We start from the raw sequence: 24,175 nt of genomic DNA, 5'->3' as shown, positions 1-24,175 counted from the left end.
CCTTTTAATTCCATTTTTGTTCCTCTCATGTAGTCACAGAAGCCATGAAATGAAAATTATATTTTATAGCTTAACTAAAAGTTTTCCTCAATCTGCTTTCTTTAAATATGTAGAAATTGATAGAATCCATATAAAAGGATAATAATTAAATATGGTTTATATCCTACTCAGGAGACAGAAGTTATCACTGCTCCTCTTGTGGGATCTAAGCCGTATGTAATGGTCTCCATTACACAACGTTCATATATTTAAGCTGGAGACATTTCCCCCCATCTCTTCAGGGAGAAGATCTGCATTTCCAGGCCATGAGTGCAGGAGGAAACCTTTGAACATGCGTTTCATGTAAGAGAACAAATCCCAGTTTAAATGCAGTATGATTATGATGGATGATCTTTCTGAGTTGCGATGAAAATAAATCGTTTCATTGCATAGAAGGAGACCTGACTTTAAGCACCAGAACAAGGTGTTTCCCTGGAGCTGGTGAACAGGTATTAACTTGCAAGTCTTCCATCTGAAGATCACTGCAAGTAAACAGACAGTGACAAGGTGCAAGGTTAATGGGCACTTAACCAGAGAGGGTTATATATTGTTGGCCCAGTGCAAATGGGAAAAGAAAAGGTAAGAAAAAGAATCTAGCAGAAATGCCAGTGAGTGCGACTTCTTAATGACTGTAGACTCATTGTATAATTAGACAAAACCGTGGCAACGTCTGGTGGCCTTGAGTAAAGCTAGCCACATAGACTAGGTTAGCTAAAAGACCTTTTTGGATATCACACAAGAAGGCTTGTGTGATAGAGAAGAAAAGAATTTCCACCTCCTACTAGATCAATTCACATGCACACGTGTTATTTAGTACATCATGCTACTCAACGAATCTAGGTCATCCTGAACACAGTGCAACCATTGCAGGTGGTCCATATTAAAAGATGACCTTGTATTATGGGGGTAGTCAATGCAAGACTTCTACCCCATCCTAAGGTGGGGACAGTGCAAAAGTACACTTACACACACACACACACACACACACTCTCTCTCTCTCTCTCTCAATCTCACTGCCTTTCTACCCCATTATTGCCTGGGATGCCTGGCCCCCTATCCTATGAAAGGAAGATGAATGCAGGTCAAGCTCAGAGTGCCTGTTTGCTTGCTGAGAGATGCATATCACCTCTAAGTGATTTTTTTCAATACCATTTATGTGGCTTGTATTTATTTCCTTTAATCTTTTAAGTGCTATTTAGTCTCTATGTGATTTGCTGTGGATACTCGTTTCTGATAAGATGTGATATCCTCCCGGCCACATAGTTCCTGCCTGGAGCCCTAAGTGACGGATATGGTTGCAGCCTGAGCCTGGCCCTCTGGGGGGCAGGACCGGGGGCGGGGGGGCGGGGAGCAGGTGGTAGCGAGTAAGGGCTGTGGGCATTTGCAGGTGGCTTTTTGCCTTCATTTCTTCTGATCATGCTCTCATCTCCAGCCACATTCTTGTTTCCTTTCCCTGTGTCAGCCAGAAGTTAGACAACCCCAGACTGACAGTAGAATAAAGGAGTGTACCAAGAGTGATACCTTGAAACAGGTTTGGAGGGTAGTTGGATTATTATTATCTCTTTGGGACCATGTATCATAACACACTAAATGTTATTTAGGGTTTTCCGGGAAGTACCATATCATGCATGTTCTGATGTGGGTCTTCCTGGATAATATCAAGTAGCTGAGATGGCATTTCCTCCCCCCACCTAAGCCTTGTACACCTTTAACATATATCAAGCTTCTTTTGATGTTGTCGCTGCTAATATTTCTTTTCTTAGCCTTAAGGTAACTGTGTTATTTCGAGTTTCAGGGGTGCTTCCTCCCAGTCTGTGTTGCAGTCAACAATCAGAGTCCGAGGATCCTATTTTTCCTTCTTGACATTACAGCTTTAGCCTGTATTGTGGGGCGTGGGGAGAGGCAGACTAGGATTTTGCTGCCGGTGCCCTTGGGTGACAGGCTGGATACGCAATCTGCTAATTATCAAGCAGCTCTCTTAAAAAGAAACGTGATACAGGCTAATACGTCTCCAAAGCTTATTAGTGGGTGTCTTTGGGCGAAAGCAGTAGAGTGTGCTGTGTTGTTTGTGAGCAGAACTTTGGATCACTTAGTGATCTCTGTGGTTTAGACATTTGGAAAACAGCCTGTGGTTTCCAGTCCCCTCTGCTGCCCGCCTTCCCTGCCCCTCCTCAGAGATAGCATTCAGCGGCAACCTCCTCCTTCATTTGGGTGCTCTTCTCCGGCCTGGTTCTGCACCCTTGCAGCCCCTTCCTCCCATCTTAATGAATTAAGAAAGGATCCCATGCACACAGGCCCTCCCTCTTGGGAGGTGGAGGGACGAGAGCTGAGTTGGGCTGGGGTTCTTGAACCAGAACATACCAATGTTCCCAGTCCTGACGGACTGAAACATTGGTTGCTAAGGCCTCAAATCCCTGCCTCCTTCCCAAGGCTCTTTCCTCTGGCATGTAGGAATTAGGACCTGGTTACATTGGTCCATTTTGCAGAAGCAACCAGCTGTCAGCTCTTATGCTGCTGCTTCTGATTTTGGTTACAAGAAAACCTATTTGGTTACCCAGCAAAACAGAGTAACCAAAAAGAAATTCTAAGCAGAATGATGCAGTGTTCCTATATATATATACATATACATATATATATATATATATATATATATATATACACACACACACACACAGACATGTATTGGTGTACAGATAGATTATCATTTCTTTTCTCTAATGGCAGGGTGTTTTCACGCTGTTTTAGTCTGTTTAAATTGCATGTTCAAACGCTGGAGTGTCAAGAGGTGATGCTCTCACCTTTTCTAAGCCGGCCTCTTTGACTAACGCATTGGTCTTTGTCATTGGGTCCTAAGAGATGGCCATGAATTCCTAGTGAGTGACTGAGCCGTGAGTGTGTGTCCTTTGATATCTTGCCTGTATTGCACAGTCTGCCCTCAAGCTGTTCATAATCTCATGAACTGCCTGTATTTCCAGTTGAAGATGAGCAGCCGTCAACACTGTCACCCAAAAAAAAGCAGCGCAACGGAGGCATGCGGAACTCACCCAGCTCCTCGCCCAAGCTGATGAGGTAAGGATAGGGGCCCGGGCCACGCGGTGGGTCCACCGGTGGGTCCCCCTCTCGCTCCTTCTCCTGTCCTTGCCCCCTCCCCACCCTGCCAGGCCCAGAGGCTCCCCTCCCCGGCAGGCTCGCGGCGGAGGAGGGGACGAGATCGTTAGATGGCTTCTTAAAGGCTGAAGTATTTATTCTGTCAGCTTGTCAGCAGTTAATGATAGAGCTGAAAAAATTCTGTCATGAAAAACAGTTTGAAAAGCTGTTTGAAAAATACATAGGCTTTAAAGTCTGAGCTGTCACCAAGTCCTGTCTATGTGTAGTTCCTAAACAGCAGTGGCACTAATGACAGCGGCAACCAATCAGAGGAACCCGTGTGGTTAGTTTGCCTCCAGCAAGTCTCTTTCTGCTGGAGTCCCTCCGAGGACTGCTTTCTGTACTTAAGGCCATATGTGAGATGTATCATCACAATCAAAAATGAACCTGAAGATTACCTTCTCTTTATCCTGTCGATTGAAATCAAATTTCTGTTAATTGATTTTGACTGATAAAAAAGTCTAATAATCTGTGGACTTGCCAAAGCAAAGTTCAAAAGTAATCCAGTTCTGCTCAGGCTAAAAGCAATATTAATTATGAAATAGAGCTTGTGTGCACTCTTTTTCTCTCTCTTTCTCTTTCTCTCCTCCCTCCCTCCCTCCCTCCCTCCCTCCCTGCCTCCCTTCCTTCCACCCTTCCTTCCTTCTCTTCTTTCTATCTTGACTGCAGCTTCCTCTAGGAAATGGCAAGTGAAGTCAATTTTCAGTAGAATTCCGTTGGATCCTCTCCTTGGACTCTTCATCTTTCATCTTCCTTTTTCTGTCTTCAATTCATCTGCCAATCCCAGTGCTTCTTTCCCCCATCATCCTAGCTCTCCAGCACGTCAGTGAAACAGGAGTGATTTCAGATTTGCACTGTTTTCCCCCAAATGGTTCCTGCCATGGAAATACCTGCCATCTTGACGATAATTTCTTCTTTTCATTGCCATTGGCTGCTCTCTTCCCTTTGATTATTGATTTAAAAAAATCACAGCGATCTCCTCTTCCTTCCTCCCCTTCTCCAAGCATTTGCATCTTCCTGGCTCCCCATGACCACCTTTCTAGGGTGGAGAGAGGGCAGTCCGTCTTCATGTGGTTGAGGACGCAGGTCCCAGGAGAAGACACACCCAGCCCCATGTCCTTTTCCGTCACCATCCTCTCTTCCTGTTCAATGTTTCGTCAACAGTTCTCTGGCTTCCCTTCACTCAGCCTTGCTTGGGTGTTGCTGATTTGCATGCTTGTTTACGGTTTATGAGGAGGAATAAAATGTGCCAGCTGCCAAGCCTCTCCCTTTTATGATGCCAGTTGTCGTGTTCACATCCGCTCTGCATTTACTCACCTTTAGGTAATCGCCTCATCTCATGCTAATAGTTTTATCCATTGAAAGTAAAGCCCAGGCGCTTTCTTTTGCCTAAATTTAGAGAAGCAAATAAATAAATAAAGAGAAGTCTGAAAAATCTGAAACCATTGGAGCCAAATTCCCTGTCCCTGTTTGCTATGTAAAGTATGGCTCACTTCTCTGATCTTGAGTAATAATAATTCTGAGGAGTTATACTGTTTTCATATGCTTCAAAGCTGTGTCAAAGTTTTGCTGCTTAAGGGTACTTCTTTCTTCTGTTGGCTCTTGGGTACCAAGATGACAGGTCTTCTGTACGAGGTGGAAGCTTCTTTAAGTCGTAGCCTTCAGCAAAACATCAAATTACCAAATCCAGGGTAACATACTTCTACACAAATGCCTTTCCTGTATATATATTATACCCTATATATTAAATACTTTAGTGTTACACGCTATATTTTATGTGCAATAGAAAGTGATGGTTTGAGGTAGCCTTGGGGGGACTTTTTTTCCACAAGCAGAAAAAGCTAGTATGTACTGTAACAAGTATGGTTTTTACAGGACTCTGTGCCCGAAGCCCTTTGTAAATAAGTAATGATCAACAGATTGGCTGTGGGCTTTTGAAAAGCATGCCTGTGTCAGTTTGCATGATGGGGGAGAATTTTCAAAGTGGGTCTTGCTTTCATTGCCTGTCGGAGAGGGGCTGAGGAAGGCAGTCATCCCAGGCTGGAGCTGTCTGCTCCACGGTACATCAGAATTGCTAAACGTGGGGCAGGCGGTGAGCTGAAACTTGCCAAGCTACAGAACTCGGGTTTCTGGTGTTGGTGCCTTTGGGCTGCTGCTATGGCCATGGCTACTGTCACCAGGGCACTTTACCCCACTAGCCCACGACCACCTCGATTGCTGCTCAGCTGGAACGGGCTGTCCCATGACAAGTCAGAAAGTCTCAGACGCTCCTCCTTCACCTTGACTTTCTGTGTTCCGGGTACCCTACAGACTCTGTCTGGTGTGGGAGCCAAGACAGGGTGTTGAGCCCTCTCTCTGTTGCCCTTCATTTCCTGGGTAGGAACGAAGAGCCCATGCGCGGTTTGGTTTGGTTTGGTTTGAATCCCTGGCCCTGGACGTGAGGTGGCAGGGGCTTATCTTTTCTAGCTCCCTCTTGCTAATTGACAGCAAACAGAGGGGTTCCTGTACCACCTTGAGGTTTCCCTAGGTCCTCCCCTGCGACATCTTCAAACACTCCCTTTCTACTCTACAAAAGATAGGACTCCCAGGTCCTATTCCCTGTGGCCTGAAACATCCATAAAGGAGACTAATGACTCATTTGAAGTGGGTGTTTCGACCTGAGTTTGTGGCTTGCTGCAGAATCAATCATTCTGAATGGGGGCAGGTTTTAGTGGCCTACGGGCAATGATAGGAACAGTTCCAAGAGAAACCGGAGAGCCCAGAATGGGCTGGGCTGGGCTTTAATTTACCACTGTGGCCTCTGCAAATAAAACAGGCTCCTGCGTGAGGGGTCCTTGCAAGCCGTCTGCCAGCAGGAAATGCTACAGGGGCTCTGCACTAATGGTCTTTGTCTCCCCTTTGTTCTGGTAGCAGGGTCTACCCTGGTTTGTAAGGGTCGCTTGACTCTGCGCAATCATTCGGTGAACTGCCTCGCTTTGCGTGTCTGGATCCTGAGGCCGTATGTTTTGTGGTTACCCTGACCCAGAAAACACCCCTCACAGCCAGATTGAGCCAAATGGTGAGCGTCTGTGCTCCAGGCCAGGGGTCTGTGTGTCACGATAGAGACCTTTGGCTTCAAATCCTACAAAGGAGCAGGCTGAGGAGTTAACCGGGGCCCTGTATTCATCTCCCTGTGGGTCTCGTCACAGGGAATTATTTAAGGAGCCTCTCCTAGTTTTCCTCTAAAATCGCCAAGTACCTATTGCCCCGTTCTCCCCACTCAGTGGGTTTGTGCCCTGTCAGGAAAGCTCTGTCTTCCTTCAGTCGTGAGGCTCTAGAGGGCAGGAACTTTATCTCTGAATAGCTAAGTCAAGGGTTCTTAATTTGGCGGCCTCCCAGACCCCATTGACTCTCTAGTGAAATCTGTCTAGAAACACTCTTTAGGAAAAAGAAAGTTCATTGGACACCATTTTGACTCCAATTGAAGGAGATCCTTGGATTCCTAAATCCCAGCCCCAGTTACTGTCACATTTGGTTCTTCTCACAACCACCTTCGAGTAGTTACCTTCACAGATGCTTTTTGGCTGCTGAGAATATGTCTTCAGTGGGTAGATGGTAATGGGGGAGATGCCCAGGCTCCCACACTGTGTCCTCAAATGCAACCCGAAAAGTTACGCATTTTAGCTGCCTGCTTCTATTTCTTTTCTCAGATTAATTCGTATCTGGGAAATGTTTAGAGAGAGCCTACCGTATTCAAGATGTTGTGGAAGGTCTTTGAGGGGTGTAAAGTAAGATGGATTACACTCCTCAAGCTACATGGGTTACATGTCTTCAAAATGCTCGCGGTGTGATGTGGGAGACAGACACGCATATACAGCAAAACGGAATAAGGACAGAGTAGAGACCTACCAGCATGGGCTGTGGGAGCAGAGGGTGCCCTCATTACCTCTGGTCTGGGAGGCTGAGCCTGGGTTGTGAAGGATATGGAGGATTCTCGACTAATAGCACTAGCCACCCTTGTCCATCGTTTACTAGGTACCAGGCATCGTTTCAAGAGCGTTAGGCCTGTTAATCCATGGAATCCTAACTACAGCTCCAGGAGGAGGGATTGCTCTCTCGTCAATTTTACAGATAAGGAAATTGAGTCACAGAGATGTAAAGAGTAGTAAATCTAGTCAGTCTTACCTAATTGGGAAGATCTGAACCCAGATGGTTTGGGTTCAAATGAGGGGAATAGGAAAGTGCTCAGGCCATCGCAGGTGGCTTGATGTGGCTGGAGAAAGGCATCCTTGGAGTTGCATAACTGGAGTTGAAAATAGGAGCATATTCTGGCACCGAAGGCCTTTCCTGTCATAGGCCAAAACCTTGCTGGTTTTTGAGGAGGCAGTGCCCTAACTTGTGATTTGGGAGGATCACTGATGAAAGTATAAGGACGGGTTTAGAACCCTCCATCAGCGCCTTCTGGAGACCCGTGGTACCTCTGGGTACCAAACCGTTCAGGGTCTGCTTCAGAATAGTGGACCAGACGTGGGCTAAACAGTCTTCCCAAGAAGGACACACAGCATTCCTGACATAATGACAGTAGCGCCTCTTCCCTCAGGTGCTAGAGGGGACTTGGTGTAAGATACCACGGGCTATGAGGATTTACCCAGGATGTGTTGGGTGGACGCCTTACACAAAGAGATAGCTCCCAGCCAGGCTAGCAAGGATAACTGACAGCACTAAAAACAGATACTGAATGCTGTGAAAGGAGCTTCATGTCATAAGACCCAGGAAATATTAGATATTTGTTTTCTGAATCAGAGTGGAAATGTGATTGGAGTAAAACAGATTATCCTCTTGGGCCCCAACTGATCATTAAATGAAATAAACTCATCTGCTTGTTAAGTCCCAGCCTCTCCCTTTTGACGCCTACCTCTCATGGGGTCTTTTTGTTAGGACTGCCAGCTTGAAAGGTTGTAGTAATAGAAAATGGCAAAGTGGCCTGAGCCCACTCAGAGTTGGGGACAGAATGCCACTCTACCAGTCTCTTTCGCTGGGCAGAATGAAGAAGGAAGGCCAGGACAGCTCAGCTAAGTAAATTCACCTCTTAATGCACAAACACATAGCAAATGACAGGCCCTCAAGGGACTGCAGAAGAAAGAAATGGTGGGTCTCGTCATCCCGAGGCTTGGTGGATTTGACACACGTCCGTGGACACATTGCATACGCAGCAGAGGGTCATTATCCTGTCCCCTCATTTCAGAAGCGTGTTGTCCACTCTCCTCCAGGGCTGAAGAACAGTCAGCTCTCCCGGCTGGTCTCCCAGATATAAATAAAGGCAGTAACTTCCTTCTTGCTCTGAGGACGGTGGCTGTCTAGCAAGAGATGACATACTAGGGAGCAGCAGTTCTTGATTGTTTACTTGTTGGGCAGAAGAAAAAAAAAAGTGCAAGTAGAGAGATACAGAAAGTTTGGCCAGTGTGGCCTGAAGGTTTTCTCTAGGTGGCTCCAAGGTTGGCCACCTCGGGGAGATGGGGGTGGGGGTAGGGGGCAGCCGTGTCTCAGGAGAGACGAGCATTACATAGGACAGTGGAGGCAGCTTTGAAGGATGAGTTAGGGCAGAATCCCCAAGTCAGGATCCTTGCGACCTAGCAGGAAATAGAATTCACCCAGAAATAAAATGCACCCAAGAAAGAAGCGGATCCGTTGAGTCAGAACCATTTACGGTGCTGAAAACCTAAGTATGGGCCCTTTTGAGGAGACCACCTGAGACCCCCTCCGGTCTCCTGTGGCTGCTGCAGCCAGAGACCCATGCATGTGACCTGCGGCTCCTGAACGTTGCCCTGAAGGACTTAGCTACTGCCTGCGACGTTGTCTTCTGTGGAGTGGAAGAAGCGATGGGAAGCAAGGAGGGTGGAAAACTGAATTATAATCATTGCACTTGATAAGAAAGAATATTTCATTTGCCTTTCTATGCTGGTTTATTTGCTGATTAGCTCTTGGAGGTAGACGTCAGCAAGAGAGGGTCATATGCGTGGCTTCCAGGTTAGAAATTTCTATCAAGTGTTGACACAACCCCTCAAGTTCCAGAGAGTCACAGAGCGAGAGTCAGAGCAGGTGACCTGGGCGCACTTTTGTCACCAGAGCTGCATTCTCCATTTGAATAACAGGGCCAGGACTACAATGGGGCGTGTGAGGTGCCTCCTTCCGTTTTGCACTGAGGCCCCTCGATGGCCTCACTCTGATCCCGGCCTCGTTGAAAAGAACCATAGCCTTCCAGTCCGTATGTTGCGAATAGTTGCTAACTTTGGTAGGATTGCCTCAAACCACAAAGCCTCTCCATTTGGGCAAACCTTTACAGCAGTGATCCTCACATTTCAGCATGCATCAGAGTCATCTGGAGCACCTTGTTGACACAGCTTGATTCAGTAGGTCTGGCTGGAGAACTGTATTTCTCTCAGGCTCCCAGGTGATGCTGAGGCAGCTGGTGTGGGGTCACGCTTCAAGAACCACTGCTTACGGGAATCAGAGCAGTGGGAGGAGCTTCACGTGACGGGGACCCTTCTCACAGAAATGTTCCGCCCTGGCACTGGAGCACTAAACAGTTGTTAAGAACAGCTGTGTTGACCGCATTGGACATCAGACACGAGTCCTGTCTGCTGATCAGTTACAGCGGCTGGCTTCAGGCACATTGCAGGCAGCCTGACTGGTTAGAGACATACTACAGAGTCTCCCTTCCTTCCGATCACGATGCCCTAATTTCAAGTACTGTCCCTGTAAAGTGGAAAAAACAGCGCAAGAGCCTTGATTGTTCCTCAAACAAATGGTTACAAGATGTCAAAGGCGAAGGGGCTCTCACTGAACACTTTTTCTGGTCTGCATAGAGGGTCTGGGGGAGTTTCTGTTGAATGATTTGAGATGTTCAGAGACCAGAGATCATTCATCAGCTTCTCTTGGTAGTTGGTTGTTTACTGGGTCCTCTGCGGGGTTCCGGAAATGTGTGGAAGAGTAAAACAGGAGTTCCCTGCCCTGAAGAACATCACCAGCTAATGGATAAGACAGTTGTGCAAATCATTATCTCTGAAAGAGCATCTTACTTCTGTTAAGGGCTCCCAGGAGGGGAAAGCCACGTCTGTCTCTGAGGTTATGGAGGAGGACAGCACAGGAGGAATATTTGAAGCAAACCGGGAGGCTTCAGAAGCGTTCTGGTACCCTTACTATGGTGCCTGACATAACAGATACTCAGTAAAATCAGTCTTTGCCACTGGGGTGAAAGGCCTGCAGAGGCATGAGAAATGGCCCAATTTTATCAAGCCTCCTGTTTCCCAGGGAGACTTCTGCAGAGATGGCCTCAATCTAGATGGGACGCTTGTAATGATAGGAAGGGCCTTATCATGTGATGAGAAACGAGGTCCTGAAAATCAAGCAAGGGAAAGGATGCAATTTTAAAACCATTTGGTAACTTTCCTCTTTCATACCTTTTGTTTGTCGGTTTGGTTTGGTTTGTACTTGCACATTAATGTAAATTTCTGAAGTCCAGCATCGAACCCACGGCCACACAAAAAAATTCGAATTTTCCTCCAAGAGGAACTGTGCTCTTTAAAATATAATGCCACCTTCTTCACAGCAGGTTTGCTAGAAAAGAGATTTGTGGTTTTGCTTTAGGCTGTTGTCTTCAAGGCAAGCTTTTTGTGTGTCTGCTCTAGCTGGGCATTTAGTTTACTTCCTGAGATTAATTGATGGCAAGCGGCATTCCTTGCTCTGCAGACCCTCAAGACAATGATCTTTTATTCTTTTCTTGAAGTGAGGTATGCTTAATATCTAGCTGCAGACTTTGGAGGTATGAGCTGAGATTCAAGAAGCATAGCTATGAAAAATTTAACTCACTGGAGCTCCTCGGTTGTTATAAAAATGTGGGTATTCCTAAATGGAGTCTTCAGATATTGGGACAAGACAAAAACTCACCCAGCCTTAGTTGATTATTGAGGCTCTCCTTAGCACATTGTCCTGACAGGGGCTCATGGGGAAATTTTCTACTGATAATTCACACCAGCTGTGCATTTCATAAATGCCCGCCATGCTGCTTTTCTTTTTTGCAACGTAGAGGGCACTGTGGCTTGGGGCGCTGCAGTGGGGAATGAGCACGATCCAGCTGCCTCCTGCAAGTGGGAGGGGGTGAGATGGGGGCCACGCTGCACTGACTTCCAGTTAAGAAGACCTCTCTGGGCAAAGCAGTGTTCTCTTCCCACTAACTGTCTTCTCTACATTACTTATCCACTCTGTTTCCCATCTGTACCAGTGGGTGATAATAACAGAAATTACCCGTAAGTATCATTGTGATGAGTAAATCACAAAATGTAGGTGAAAGTTTTAGCGCAGCAACATTTATAGGAGCTCAACCCATGATGGCTAGTCATCTTAGTAGCAGCAGTAGTAGTAGTAGTATAGTAGTCAGAGTAATAGGAGGACCCCACACCTTTATTATTGAACCACTTTCTGTTTCCTGTCTCCTTTCACCATTGTAACAGCTACAAATATATAAGTGAGTTCTAAGCAAAGTATAAAGAATGATAATAATAACAGTAGTTAACCTTTATTGAGGGCATGCTCTGTGTCAAGTTCTGCGCTAAGTGCATGCCATGTCTTTACTCAGGCAACCCTCAAGTTGAATCCATTAACTAATGATGATGTTTAACATTCCCATTTTACAGATAAAGAAACTGAGGCAAGGCACAATGTAGCAAGTAGTAGATGAGCCAAAACCTGATGAAAGACATTTTGGCTCTGGAGCCAGTATACTTAATCACTAAAGAAATAGGTGGTTTTCTGCCCTCAGTGGTATCCACTTCCAAACACTCCCTTGGGGGGTCAACTCTCTTGGTTCCACTGAACAAATTAACTGGCTAGTGTCCGGGTTTCTTGTTTTCTTTGGTTGGACTGTCATAAGTATTGATCCTCAAATGCAAGTTAAAGACTGGGGGAGAAGCTTCCTTCCAGATAGAGCAGATCCAATTGTGTACGTATGTGGCCCAAACTCTTTCATGAAGGTACTGTGTCTTTCTGGCATGTTTCCATGTATTCCTAAACTGATGGCAGGATGCTTTTCTCCTTTAAATGAACAGCTGAGCCCTAAGGTGCAAGAAGGACAGCCAGGGTCATCAGTGGAGTGACATCTGGTACATTGTGCCCGTTCTTCTTTAAGGTGCGCTGTTGTATTAATTTGCTCAGGCTGCCATAACAAAGTACTACAGACTGGGTGTGTTAAACAACAGACATTTATTTTCTCACGGTTCTGGAGGTTGGAAGTCCAAGATCAAGCTGTTGGCAGGGTTGGTTCCTTCTGAGGCCTCAAAGGAAGGATCTGTTTCAGGCCTCTCTCCTTGGCTGGTAGATGGCCATCTTCTCCCCATGACTTCACATCATCCTCCCTCTGTACATGTTTGTGCCCAAATTTCCTTTTCTTATAAAGACGACAGTCATATTGGATTAGGGCCTACCCTAATGACCTCATTTTAACTGAATTACCTCTTTAAAGACCATATCTCAAAATACAGTTACAGGGCTTCCCTGGTGGTGCAGTGGTTGAGAGTCCGCCTGCCGATGCAGGGGACGCGGGTTCGTGCCCCGGTCCGGGAAGATCCCACATGCCGCGGAGCGGCTGGGCCCGTGAGCCATGGCCGCTGAGCTTGCGCGTCTGGAGCCTGTGCTCGGCAACGGGAGAGGCCACAACAGTGAGAGGCCCACATACGGTAAAAAAAAAAAAAAAAAAAGAATACAGTTACAGTCTGAGATACTAGGGGTTAGGACTACAACATACAAATTTTATGGGGGCGGGGACACAATTCAGACCATAACAACTACACAGCAGATACACTTCACCTCATAGTTTTACCCTGAAATAAGGTTTGTACGTTGGCTAAGTGGTAAGTGGCAAATGAGCCTTGAATCGATTATGGTACATTTTGGGGGAGTTGGGATTACTTTCTGAGTTGAGGAAATATATAAAATAGTTAAGATGTGAAAGGCAATATCTAGTATTGGGCCTCGGTTCCAAGTAAATCTTTAAGGAGTTGTCCGAGAGCCCGTGAAAGTGATTGTCTTTGTTGTTCTGTAAACTGATAATGTTGGGATACTTTGTTCAGGGAGGTTTCTGATGGCCCTCCTTCCCCCCGCCCCCCAACCAAAGCACTATTGGTTGTTGTGCTCCATGGCAAATGCTTGGGCTTTCTCCTATTAATACAAAGTCCAATTTAGAAGGAGAAGTTCCTGTAGACAAGTAGCCTAAGCCAGCCTGTGGCACTTACGTTGCTACAGGAACAGACATGGCAAAGAAATGTATCCTGTCTGGCCCAAAGTAGCTAGTGACTCTCATGTTGCTGAAATCAATCACATTCCAAGCTTCCTCCCAGATGTCTAGTGAATCTAGTTAATGAGAAGCAGTTCTAGTAATCAGTCTTCAGTGCTTCTTATCTCCCGTCTTTGCTCCCAAAACAACTTTTCTATGCTTACTCCACGCCCTCCAGCCTTTTGATACCCAACAGTGGTTCAGTATTTCCGAAATCCTTCCAGTCAGCACTCGTTCATTGAGAGAAGAGTGCTTAAAAGTCTTCTAGGCTCACCCAACATTTATAATGAAATTTATAATGAAATCCGATCTATATACACAGCTCCTCAGGAATGTCTCAAATGATGAGAAATCCACTGCCTTGGGAAACAACCCATGTCATTTTTAAAATACCTTCCATTTGTATAACGTTCTTCCTTTCTGGAAACTTGAGTTTGGCTCTATCTAAATCCCTAGTCTGAGCTCCATTGGTCATAATCAGTCGAATCCATCTCTTCCACTTGACTCCCATCGCACATCTGAGGGCAGCTCAGGTCTTCTGTACCTCAGGTCAGGCAATACGACATCTCCAACCATGGTTTGGGGTGCCTTTCTTTGGCTCTTTTCTTTTGGGTCTCAATCATCTGAATGGCTCCTAGTGGATCATGACTATAATATGCTGAGATTCCTCCTTACCTTTCAGGGCTCAGATCAAAAGTTATCTTCTGGGCTTCCCTGGTGGTACAGTGGTTGAGAGTCCGCCTGCCGATGCAGGGGACATGGGTTCGTGCCCCGGTCCGGGAAGATCCCACATGCCGCGGAGCGGCTGGGCCCGTGAGCCACGGCCACTGGGCCTGCGCGTCCAGAGCCTGTGCTCCGCAGCGGGAGAGGCCACAGCAGTGAGAGGCCCACGTACCGCAAAATAAAAATTAAAAAAAAAAAAGTTATCTTCTTTGCAAAGCCTTTCTTGATGTTACTCAAATACCAGGCAATTCACAGCTTTCCTGGTGTTCTCAGACCACCTTGTACATTCACTTTGCTATAACACTTACCACAGTGTATCACAACCGTTGATGGACATTTTCACTCTTGCTCGCTGTATTATAACTCTCTGACTAGGAACTGTACCTTCAACATTGCGGTATCCTCCATTCCCGGCACAGAAGAGGGGATTCCCGTTTATTGATTGCTTTACTGATTGAAGAAACCAAAGTTCAAATTTCAGGTACCATGGCTGATCAGGAACGGAAATATCTTTGTTCAGGGAGGTTTTTGACAGTCTTCAGATCAGCCCCTTTTAGTAACATCCTGGATGACTTATATTTAAATGATCCGGGGCAGGCTGAGAGGCTTGCAGGAAGTACGGAGTGCAGCGTGGCTTACTACTGAGACTTCCCTGAGGCTTCTAGATGTTCCAGTGCAAATCCTGGCTTACAGCCCTAGTGTCAAATGATACCTGGTGTACCCAAATCTCTGCCCTAGTTAATGAGGCTTGACATTAAAAAGCTGTCTTTTTTTCTTTTCACTGAGGGACAATTGATCATCAGGCTTGTTTATTTACTTTTTATTTTTTTTCAGTAGGAAACATTTTTTTAATAGATCTTTATTGGAGTATAATTGCTTTACAATACTGTGTTAGTTTCTGTTGTACACCAAAGTGAATCAGCCATATGCATACATATGTCCCCATATCCCCTCCCTCTTGAGCCTCCCTCCCACCCTCCCTATCCCACCCCTGTAGGTCATCGCAAAGCACTGAGCTGATCTCTCTGTGCTATGCAGCTGCTTCCCACTAGCTAACTGTTTTACATTCGGTAGTGTATATATGTCGATGCTACTCTCACTTCGCCTCAGCTTCCCCCTCCCACCCCGTGTCCTCAAGTCCATTCTCTATGTCTACATCTTTATTCCGGCCGTGCAACTAGGTTCATCAGCACCATTTTTTTTTTTAGATTCCATATATATGTGTTAGCATACGGTATTTGTTTTTCTCTTTTTGACTTACTTCACTCTGTATGACAGACTCTAGATCCATCCACCTCACTACAGATAACTCAATTTCCTTTCTTTTTATGGCTGAGTAATATTCCACTGTATATATGTACCACATCTTCTTTATCCATTCATCTGTCAGTGGACATCTAGGTTGGTTCCATGTCCTGGCTATTGTAAATAGTGCTGTAGTGAACTTTGTGGTGCATGTCTCTTTTTGAATTATGGTTTTCTCAGGGTATATGCCCAGTAGTGGGATTGCTGGGTCATATGGTAGTTCCGTTTTTAGGTTTTTAAGGAACCTGCGTAATGTTTTCCATAGTGGTTGTATCAATTTACATTCCCACCAAAAGTGCAGGAGGGTTCCCTTTTCACCACACCCTTTCCAGCATTTATTGTTTCTAGACTGTTTGATAATGGCCATTCTGACTGGCATGAAGTGATACCTCATTATAGTTTTGATTTGCATTTCTCTAATAATTAGTGTTGAGCATTTTTTCATGTGCCTCTTGGCCATCTGTATGTCTTCCTTGGTGAAATGTCTATTTAGGTCTTCTGCCCATTTTTTAAATTGAATTGTTTGGTTTTTTGTTGTTGAGCTCCATGAGCTGTTTGTATATTTTGGAGATTAATCCTTTGTTGTTTCATTTGCAAATATTTTCTCCCATTATGAGGGATGTCTTTTTGTCTTGTTTATCATTTCCTTTGCTGTACGAAAGCTTTTAAGTTACATTAGGTCCCATTTGTTTATTTTTGCTTTTATTTCCATTACTCTAGGAGGAGGGTCAAAAAGGATCTTGCTGTGATTTATGTCACAGAGTGTTCTGCCTGTGCTTTCCTCTAAGTGTTTTATAGTGTCTGGCATTACATTTAGGTCTTTAATCCATTTTGAGTTTATTTTTGTGTATGGTGTTAGGGAGTGTTCTAATTTCATTCTTTTACATGTACCTGTCCAGTTTTCCCAGCACCACTTATTGAAGACGCTGTCTTTTCTCCATTTTATGTTCTTGCCTCCTTTGTCATAAATTAGGTGACCATATGTGCATGGGTTTATCTCTGGGCATTCTACCCTGTACCACTGATCTATATTTCTGTTTTTGTGCCAGTACCATACTGTCTTGATTACTGTAGCTTTGTGGTATAGTTCAAACTTGAGGAGCCTGATTCCTCCAACTCCGTTTTTCTTTCCCAAGATTGCTTTGGCTGTTCGAGGTCTTTTGGTTTCCATACAAATTGTAAAATTTTCTGTTCTAATTCTGTGAAGAGTGCCATTGGTAGTTTGATAGGGATTGCATTGAATCTGTAGATTGCTTTGAATCTGTAGATTGCTTTGGGTAGTATAGTCATATTCACAATATTGATTCTTCCAGTCCAAGAACATGGTATGATATATTTCTCCATCTGTTTATGTCATCTTTGATTTCTTTCATCGGTGTTTTATAGTTTTCTGAGTACAAGTCTTTCGCCTACTTAGGCAGGTTTATTCCTAGGTATTTTATTCTTTTTGTTGTGATGGTAAATGGGAGTGTTTCCTTAATTTCTCTTTCTGATTTTTTTTTGTTGTTGATATATAGGAATACCAGCGATTTCTGTGCATTAATTTTGTATTCTGCAACCTTACCAAATTCATTGATTAGTTCTAGTAGTTTTCTGGTGGCATCTTTAGGATTTTCTATGTATAGTATCATGTCATCTGCAAACAGTGACAGTTTTACTTCTTCTTTTCCAATTTGTATTCCTTTTATTTCTTTGTCTTCTCTGATTGCCATGGCTAGGACTTCCAAAACTATGTTGAATAAGAGTGGCGAGAGTGGGCATCCTTGTCTTGTTCCTGATCTTAGTGGCAATGCTTTCAGTTTTTCATCATTGAGTATGATGCTTGCTGTGGGCTTGTCATATATGGCCTTTATTATATTGAGGTAGGTTCCCTCTGTGCCCATTTTCTGGAGAGTTTTGATCATAAATCGGTGTTGAATTTTGTCAGAAGCTTTTTCTGCATCTATTGAGATGATCATATGATTTTTATTCCTTAATTTGTTAATGTGGTGTATCACACTGATTGATTTGCGTATATTGAAGAATCCTTTCATCCCTGGGATAAATCCCACTTGATCATGGTGTATGATCCTTTGTTGTTGGATTCTGTTTGCTAGTATTTTGTTCAGGATTTTTGCATCTATGTTCATCAGTGATATTGTTGTATAGTTTTCTTTTTTTGTGATATCTTTTTCTGGTTTTTGCATCAGGGTGATGATGGCTTTGTAGAAATTATTTGGGAGTGTTTCTCCCTCTGCAATTTTTTGGAAGAGTTTGAGAAGGATAGGTGTTAGCTCTTCTCTAAATGTTTGATAGAATTTGCCTGTGAAGCTACCTGGTCCTGGACTTTTGTTTGTTGGAAGGTTTTTAATTACAGTTTCAATTTCATTACTTGTGATAGGTCTGTTTATATTTTCTAATTCTTCCTGGTTCAGTCTTGGAAAATTGTACCTTTCCAAGAATTTGTCCATTTCTTTGTGGTTGTCCATTTTATTGGTGTGTAGTTGTTTGTAGGAGTCTCTTATAATCCTTTGTATTTCTGCAGTGTCAGTTGTGATTTCTCCTTTTTCATTTCTAATTCTGTTGATTTGCATCCTCTCCCTTTTTTTCTTGATGAGTCTGGCTAATGGTTTATCAATTTTGTTTATCTTCTCAAAGATCCAGCTTTTAGTTTTATTGATCTTTGCTATTGTTTTCTTCATTTCTACTTCATGTATTTCTGCTCTGATCTTTATGATTTTTTTCCTTCTACTGGCTTTGGGTTTTCTTTGTTCTTCTTTCTCTAGTGTAGGGTTAGATTGTTTATTTGCGATTTTTCTTGTTTCTTGAGGTGAGATTGAATTGCTATAAACTTCCCTCTTAGAACTGCTTTTGCTGCATACCATAGGTTTTGGGTTGTCATGTTTTCATTGCCATTTGTTTCTATGTATTTTTTAATTTCTTCTTTGATTTTTCCAGTGATCTCTTGGTTATTTAGTAGCACACCGTTTAGCCTCCATGTATTTGTGTTTTCTACATTTTTTTTCCTGTAACTGATTTCCAATTTCATAGCGTTGTGGTCAGAAAAGATGCTTGATACGATTTCAATTTTCTTAAGTTTTCTGAGGCTTGATTTGTGACCCAAGATATGATCTATCCTGGAGAATGTTCCATGTGCACTTGAGAAGAATGTGTGTTCTGCCAGTTTTGGGTGGAATGTTCTATAAATATCAATTAAATCTATCTGGTCTATTGTGTCATTTAAAGCTTGTGTTTCCTTATTTATTCTCTGTTTGGATGATCTGCCCATTGGTGTAGGTGGGGTGTTAAAGTCCCTACTATTATTGTGTTACTGTCAATTTCTCCTTTCATGGTTGTTAGCATTTGCCATATGTATTGAGGTTCTCCTAACATTTATAGTTGTTATATCTTCTTCTTGGATTGATCGTTTGATCATTATATAATGTCCCTCCTTATCTCTTGTAACAGTCTTTTTTTTTTTGCGGTACGTGGGCCTCTCACTGTTGTGGCCTTTCCCGTTGCGGAGCACAGGTTCTGGACACGCAGGCTCAGTGGCCGTGGCTCACGGGCCCAGCCGCTCCGCGGCATGTGGGATCTTCCCGGACCGGGGCACGAACCCATGTCCCCTGCATGGGCAGGCGGACTGTCAACCACTGCACCACCAGGGAAGCCCTAACAGTCTTTATTTTAAAGTCTATTTTATCTGATATGAGTACTGCTACTCCAGCTTTCTTTTGATTTCCATTTGCATGGAATATCTTTTTCCATCCCCTCACTTTCAGTCTGTATGTGTCCCTAGGTCTGAAGTGGGTCCCTTGTAGACAGCATATATATGGGTCTTGTTTTTGTATCCATTCAGCCAGTCTGTGTCTTTCAGTTGGGGCATTTAATCCATTTACATGCAAGGTGATTATCGATATGTATGTTCCTATTACCATTTTCTTAATTGTTTTGGGTTTGTTTTTGTGGGTCTTTTTCTTCTCTTGTGTTTCTCACCTAGAGAAGTTTCTTTAGCATTTATTGTAAAGCTGGTTTGTTGGTGCTGAATTCTCTTAGTTTTTGCTTGTCTGAAAAGCTTTGGATTTCTCCATCGAATCTGAATGAGATCCTTGCTGGGTAGAGTAATCTTGGTTGTAGGTTTTTCTCTCTCATCACTTTATGTATATCCTGCCACTCCCTTCTGGCCTGCAGAGTTTCTGCTGAAAAATCAGCTGATAACCTTATGGGGATTCCTTTGTATGTTATTTTTTGTTTTTCCCCTTGCTGCTTTTAATATTTTTCTTTGAATTTAATTTGTGTTACTTTGATTAATATGTGTCTTGGTGTGTTTTTCCTAGGGTATATCCTGTATAGGACTCTCTGTTCTTCCTGGACTTAGGTGACTACTTCCTTTCCCATGTTAGGGAAGTTTTCAACTATAATCTCTTCAAATATTTTCTGAGACCCTTTCTTTCTCTCTTCTTTTTCTGAGGGCCCTATAATTCGAATGTTGGTGTGTTTAGTGTTGTCCCAGAGGTCTCTGAGGTTGTCTTCAATCCTTTTCAATCTTTTTTATTTTGCTCCTTGGCAGTTATTTCCACCATTTTGTCTTCCAGCTCACTTATTCGTTCTTCTGCCTCAGTTATTCTGTTATTGATTCCTTCTAGTGTATTTTTCATTTCAGTTATTGTGTTGTTCATCTCTGTTTGTACTTTAGTTCTTCTAGATCTTTGTTAAACATTTTTGTATTTTCTAAATCTGTGCCTCCATTCTATTTCCTAGATACTGGATCATCTTTACTATCATTACTCTGAATTCTTTTTCAGGTAGATTGCCTATTTCCTCTTCATTTATTTGGTCTTATAGGTTTTTACCTCGTTCCTTCATCTGTGACATATTTTTTTGCCGTCTCACTTTTTTTTTTTAATGAGTGGGGTTGTGTTCCTGTCTTACTGGTTGTTTGGCCTGAGGCTTCCAACACTGGAGTTTGTAGGCTGTTGGGTAGATCTGGGTTTTGGTGCTGAGATGAGGACCTCCGTGAGCCCTCACTCCAATGAATATTCCCTGGGGTCTGAGGTTCTCTGTTAGCCCAGTGGTTTGGACTCGGAGCTCCCACCGCAGGAGCTTCAGCCCAACCACCGGCTCATGAACCAAGATCCCGCAAGCCATGTGGGGTGGTTAAAAAAAGAAACAAAGTAAAAAATAAAATTAGACTAGGCAACTAATAGATATGTTAGAAAGAATATAAAAATAAAAATATAGATGAGTCAACAACCAGAAGGTACAACAGTACCACAATAGTAAAAAAGAGGAGGAGGGAAAGGAAAATTTAAAAAGGGGGAAAAGGCCTTGGCTGTGGAGAGCGAGGCCTAAGCAAGGGTGAGGTTTGGGCGGCGGGCGGGGCCAAGGCTCAGGACCCACTGGGCTGGAAAAGGCCCTGGGGGCTGTGGGGGGTGGGGCTTAGGCTCAACAGAACAGCAGGGGCCCAGGCGTGCCCCCCACCCCTGGTCTCAGAGGGTGGGGGACCTCACCTGGGGGCCCAGCAGGCTTCCTGGCCCAAGTGGGCAGGGCAGTCGCCCTCTGCTCCTCTCCCACTCCACCGGAGGGCCCCTCCCGCCTGCCTCTCCTGACCTCCCCGGCCTCAGGGGCGCCAATCTTGTCTGGCCTCCACTTCTCCTCCCCTCTCAGTCCCCCCACGTCCTACCAGTTCATTTGGGGGTTCCTCCCATCTCCTTGGGTATCAGGGTCCTCCACCAGTGACCGGCAGGTGCCCTAGTTGTGGGGAGATGCTAACTCGGCATCTTCCCACCTTATTTACTTTTCTAGGATGAGGGTTGGAGGCCAGAGTAACCAAGGGATGATTGCTTCCCTAAAAGATAGGGAATCAAAAGATATCTCCTCTCCCTCAAGGCACATATTTTCTGAAAGGAATTTTGGCCAGCTTACTACAGCATTTGCTTGCTTGCTAATATTATATGAATATAAATCCTGAATACACTGGGGGCAGGTCTCAGACCTCCCTGAGATAATACCTCCTCTCCAACCAATAAACAACCTGGCTCTGTATCTTCAGGACAAATTTATTAAGGTCCGCTTCCAACTGAAATACATTCTTCTAGGGCTGGGAAGAAAGAGTCCATTCTGTTCATTTTCTCAGACCTCTTCTTTATGGTGGGTCGTGGATATCTATAGAACTCTTAAAGAGTCTTCAAGGACAAAAATATTCAAATTTGATCTTGCCCTGATCTGTGACCCATTCTTATCAGCAAGTGCCTTTTTATTTTAGCATTTTTGACTGAGCTCAGTATTTGAAAGGTGACCTGCTGGTTTACAACACCTCTCACATTCCAACAACCCATCTACCGAGATGTTGTTCGGAGCTAACTGTTCTTCTCCTTTTAAGATCAGATATGACAGTTCCTATAGTAATCTAGCGTGTTCATTGAAGATAACTTCGCAGGATGGCTTCACATGATATTTGTCATTTGGTGTAGCCTAAAAGAAAATTCTCAGGAATAAATAAATGCAGTGAGAGTCTTCCCGTCTTAAGTGGGATTGGAAGGCCTATTAGGAGGGCCATGGTAGAGATCCTGAACACTTAATAATAGGTCTCTGGACCATGTAGGAGGGATTGCTATCCCACTGTCTTTGTTCTGAACATACAAATGAGAAATACCAGAGAAATTTCAGAGGAAGAAGTACTAAGAACTAAATAAAGTTCACTCTTTAATGCTTGAAATAGATGGTTTCAAAGGTAAGATCACTTTACAGTAAATTTTGGAATTTCAACTCATTTTTATTTTCTATCTTGAATTGACAAGATTATTCAGGGAAAATGGCTCCACTGCACAGATAGCCGACTATGCCTGGGACGTTGTCCTAATTTTATGCAGTCATTCTTGTAGAAACCCAAATGCCTCCCTGAAAATAGAGGTGCAGAATCTCTATCAGAGATAGAATCTAGACAATGGATGTGGACCAAGATGCAGGATTATATTTCTTATGCTGTAAACTTGTTAGAGCTGCCTGATTCTATTGTAATTCTTGAGGTTATCGGTAAGGCTCTGCCCATCCACTGGAGGGGAGGCCTCTGTAGAGGCATCTTTCTTTTCCACCAGTAAACAAGGCAAGAGGGGGTGACTGTAGCTCTGAGAATTCAAGACGAGTTTATTAAGATGCCTCTGAGCTTGAGGCTCTCATCTAAGGAGTGTGGCAGTTGGGAGGTGAAGGTAGGGGGGTAGGGGAGAGCATCATTGGACAGCGAGTGCAAATACAGTTGTCAAGGCAAGGAGAGAGGGTGTTGTTTAGTATTGAAATCATGTATTCCAGATGTGAGCATTTGGTAGTCAGTCTGCTCTGAAGTGACATGCTGCTGAATCTTTAAAGGGCTTCAGCCAGGGAGAGCAAAATCTGATTGGGCAAATTGCTAAAATATTTAAAGTGCAGCCTGTTAAAGCTTTTAGTGCGAAGAGCATCACGTCAGAAGTTGTAGTCAGAAGGAGCGAGTAATTGGCTTTCCGTCCTCGTGCCAGTCAGTCAGCATGAGGCTCTATTCCTATTCCTTCCTCTTCATTGCCAATGCTAATAACAACACTTGAGGGTGTGTGCATGTGTGTGTGTGTCTCATGGAGAGATTGGATAGCTGATAAAAGGAGAATGGAAGCAGTGAGACATCCATAAGAAGGGAGACTAAATCCACAAAATGATCTGAAGTCCATTTTAGAAAAAGGGGAACGGGAGAGAAAGGCAGAATTACTACCTGACAAAGGTCACCTGCGTGTCCAGGAGGTGGCGGTGGTGGTGGTTTGAGGTAGTTATCTTTCAAAGGATGGGTTCTGCAAGCAAAAGAGTGGCCTTCAGTGACAACGACTTCCTCTGCATCTTTCATCTCCTCTGAGATGTAACGCAGGGGGCACTTTCCATTTATAATTTATCACATTTTCCACTTCGGTTTTCCTGTCCTTTTCTCCCCAGGCATGACCCCTTGTTAATTCCCGGCAATGATCAGATTGACAACATGGACTCCAACGTGAAGAAGTACGACTCTACTGGGATGTTTCACTGGTGTGCACCCAAGGAGATAGAGAAAGTCATCCTGGTGAGTGACAGATTGCAGAATTGATGCCATCCGCTTCTGTCCCAAATTATGTCTACTAGGAATGAGATTTTCCTAACTGGATGGTGGGGTGGTAGTCCCTGCGCCTGATATTTTTGATACTTAATATTCAGGACATGTATTGAAACAGCTGGAACTCTCACCAGAACATGACCTGAGAGTGGAATTTTCAATCACTGAATATGTATTGGCTCATTACCATAGGGTGTGAAATGCATCACGGGAGGCAGTATGTACCATAACTCCTGTGGACATGGCTCTGGGGCCAGAGCCTGCCTGTGCCATTAGCTGTGTGGCCTTGGATGAGTCACTTGAGCTCTTTACACTATATCTCTTACGTGTAAGAAGATGGAACGAGAATGACCTTAACTCGTAGGATTGCAGTGAAGATTAAAATCCATACGTTTTAATAAGTTTATAGGACTCCATAAACTTACCTATTACTATTAATTATATGTTAAATGCCGTGAAGACATCTGAATGCTACCTGTATTGCCGTTTGCTTATAACGGTGTCTTGTATCCTTCTAGATCACTGATTTGCGTATTTGTCACCCTTCTTAGCACACGATGTAGGCAGGC

The 24,175-nt window shown here is 44.0% G+C and overlaps 1 protein-coding gene across 8 annotated transcripts in view; it reads left to right on the top strand.

The window, feature by feature from the left end:
* KCNMA1 (potassium calcium-activated channel subfamily M alpha 1) overlaps positions 1-24,175 on the top strand; it is a 747,639-nt gene that overhangs the window by 648,841 nt on the left and 74,623 nt on the right. For all 8 annotated transcript variants that reach the window (XM_089897739.1, XM_030764574.2, XM_030764569.2 and 5 more), the window contains 2 exons: positions 3,015-3,108; positions 23,453-23,576. In XM_089897739.1, coding sequence (XP_089753865.1) covers positions 3,015-3,108; positions 23,453-23,576 — 218 coding nt within the window. The remainder of the gene's footprint in view (positions 1-3,014; positions 3,109-23,452; positions 23,577-24,175) is intronic.

The sequence above is a fragment of the Delphinapterus leucas genome, chromosome 16 (genome assembly GCF_059928025.1).
Source record: "Delphinapterus leucas isolate spDelLeu-1000000601 "Yukka" chromosome 16, BTC_Dleu_Yukka2, whole genome shotgun sequence".
NCBI lineage: Eukaryota > Metazoa > Chordata > Mammalia > Artiodactyla > Monodontidae > Delphinapterus > Delphinapterus leucas.
The sequence above is the reverse complement of the archived record's forward strand: the minus strand, read 5'-3'. Positions and strand labels throughout refer to the sequence as shown.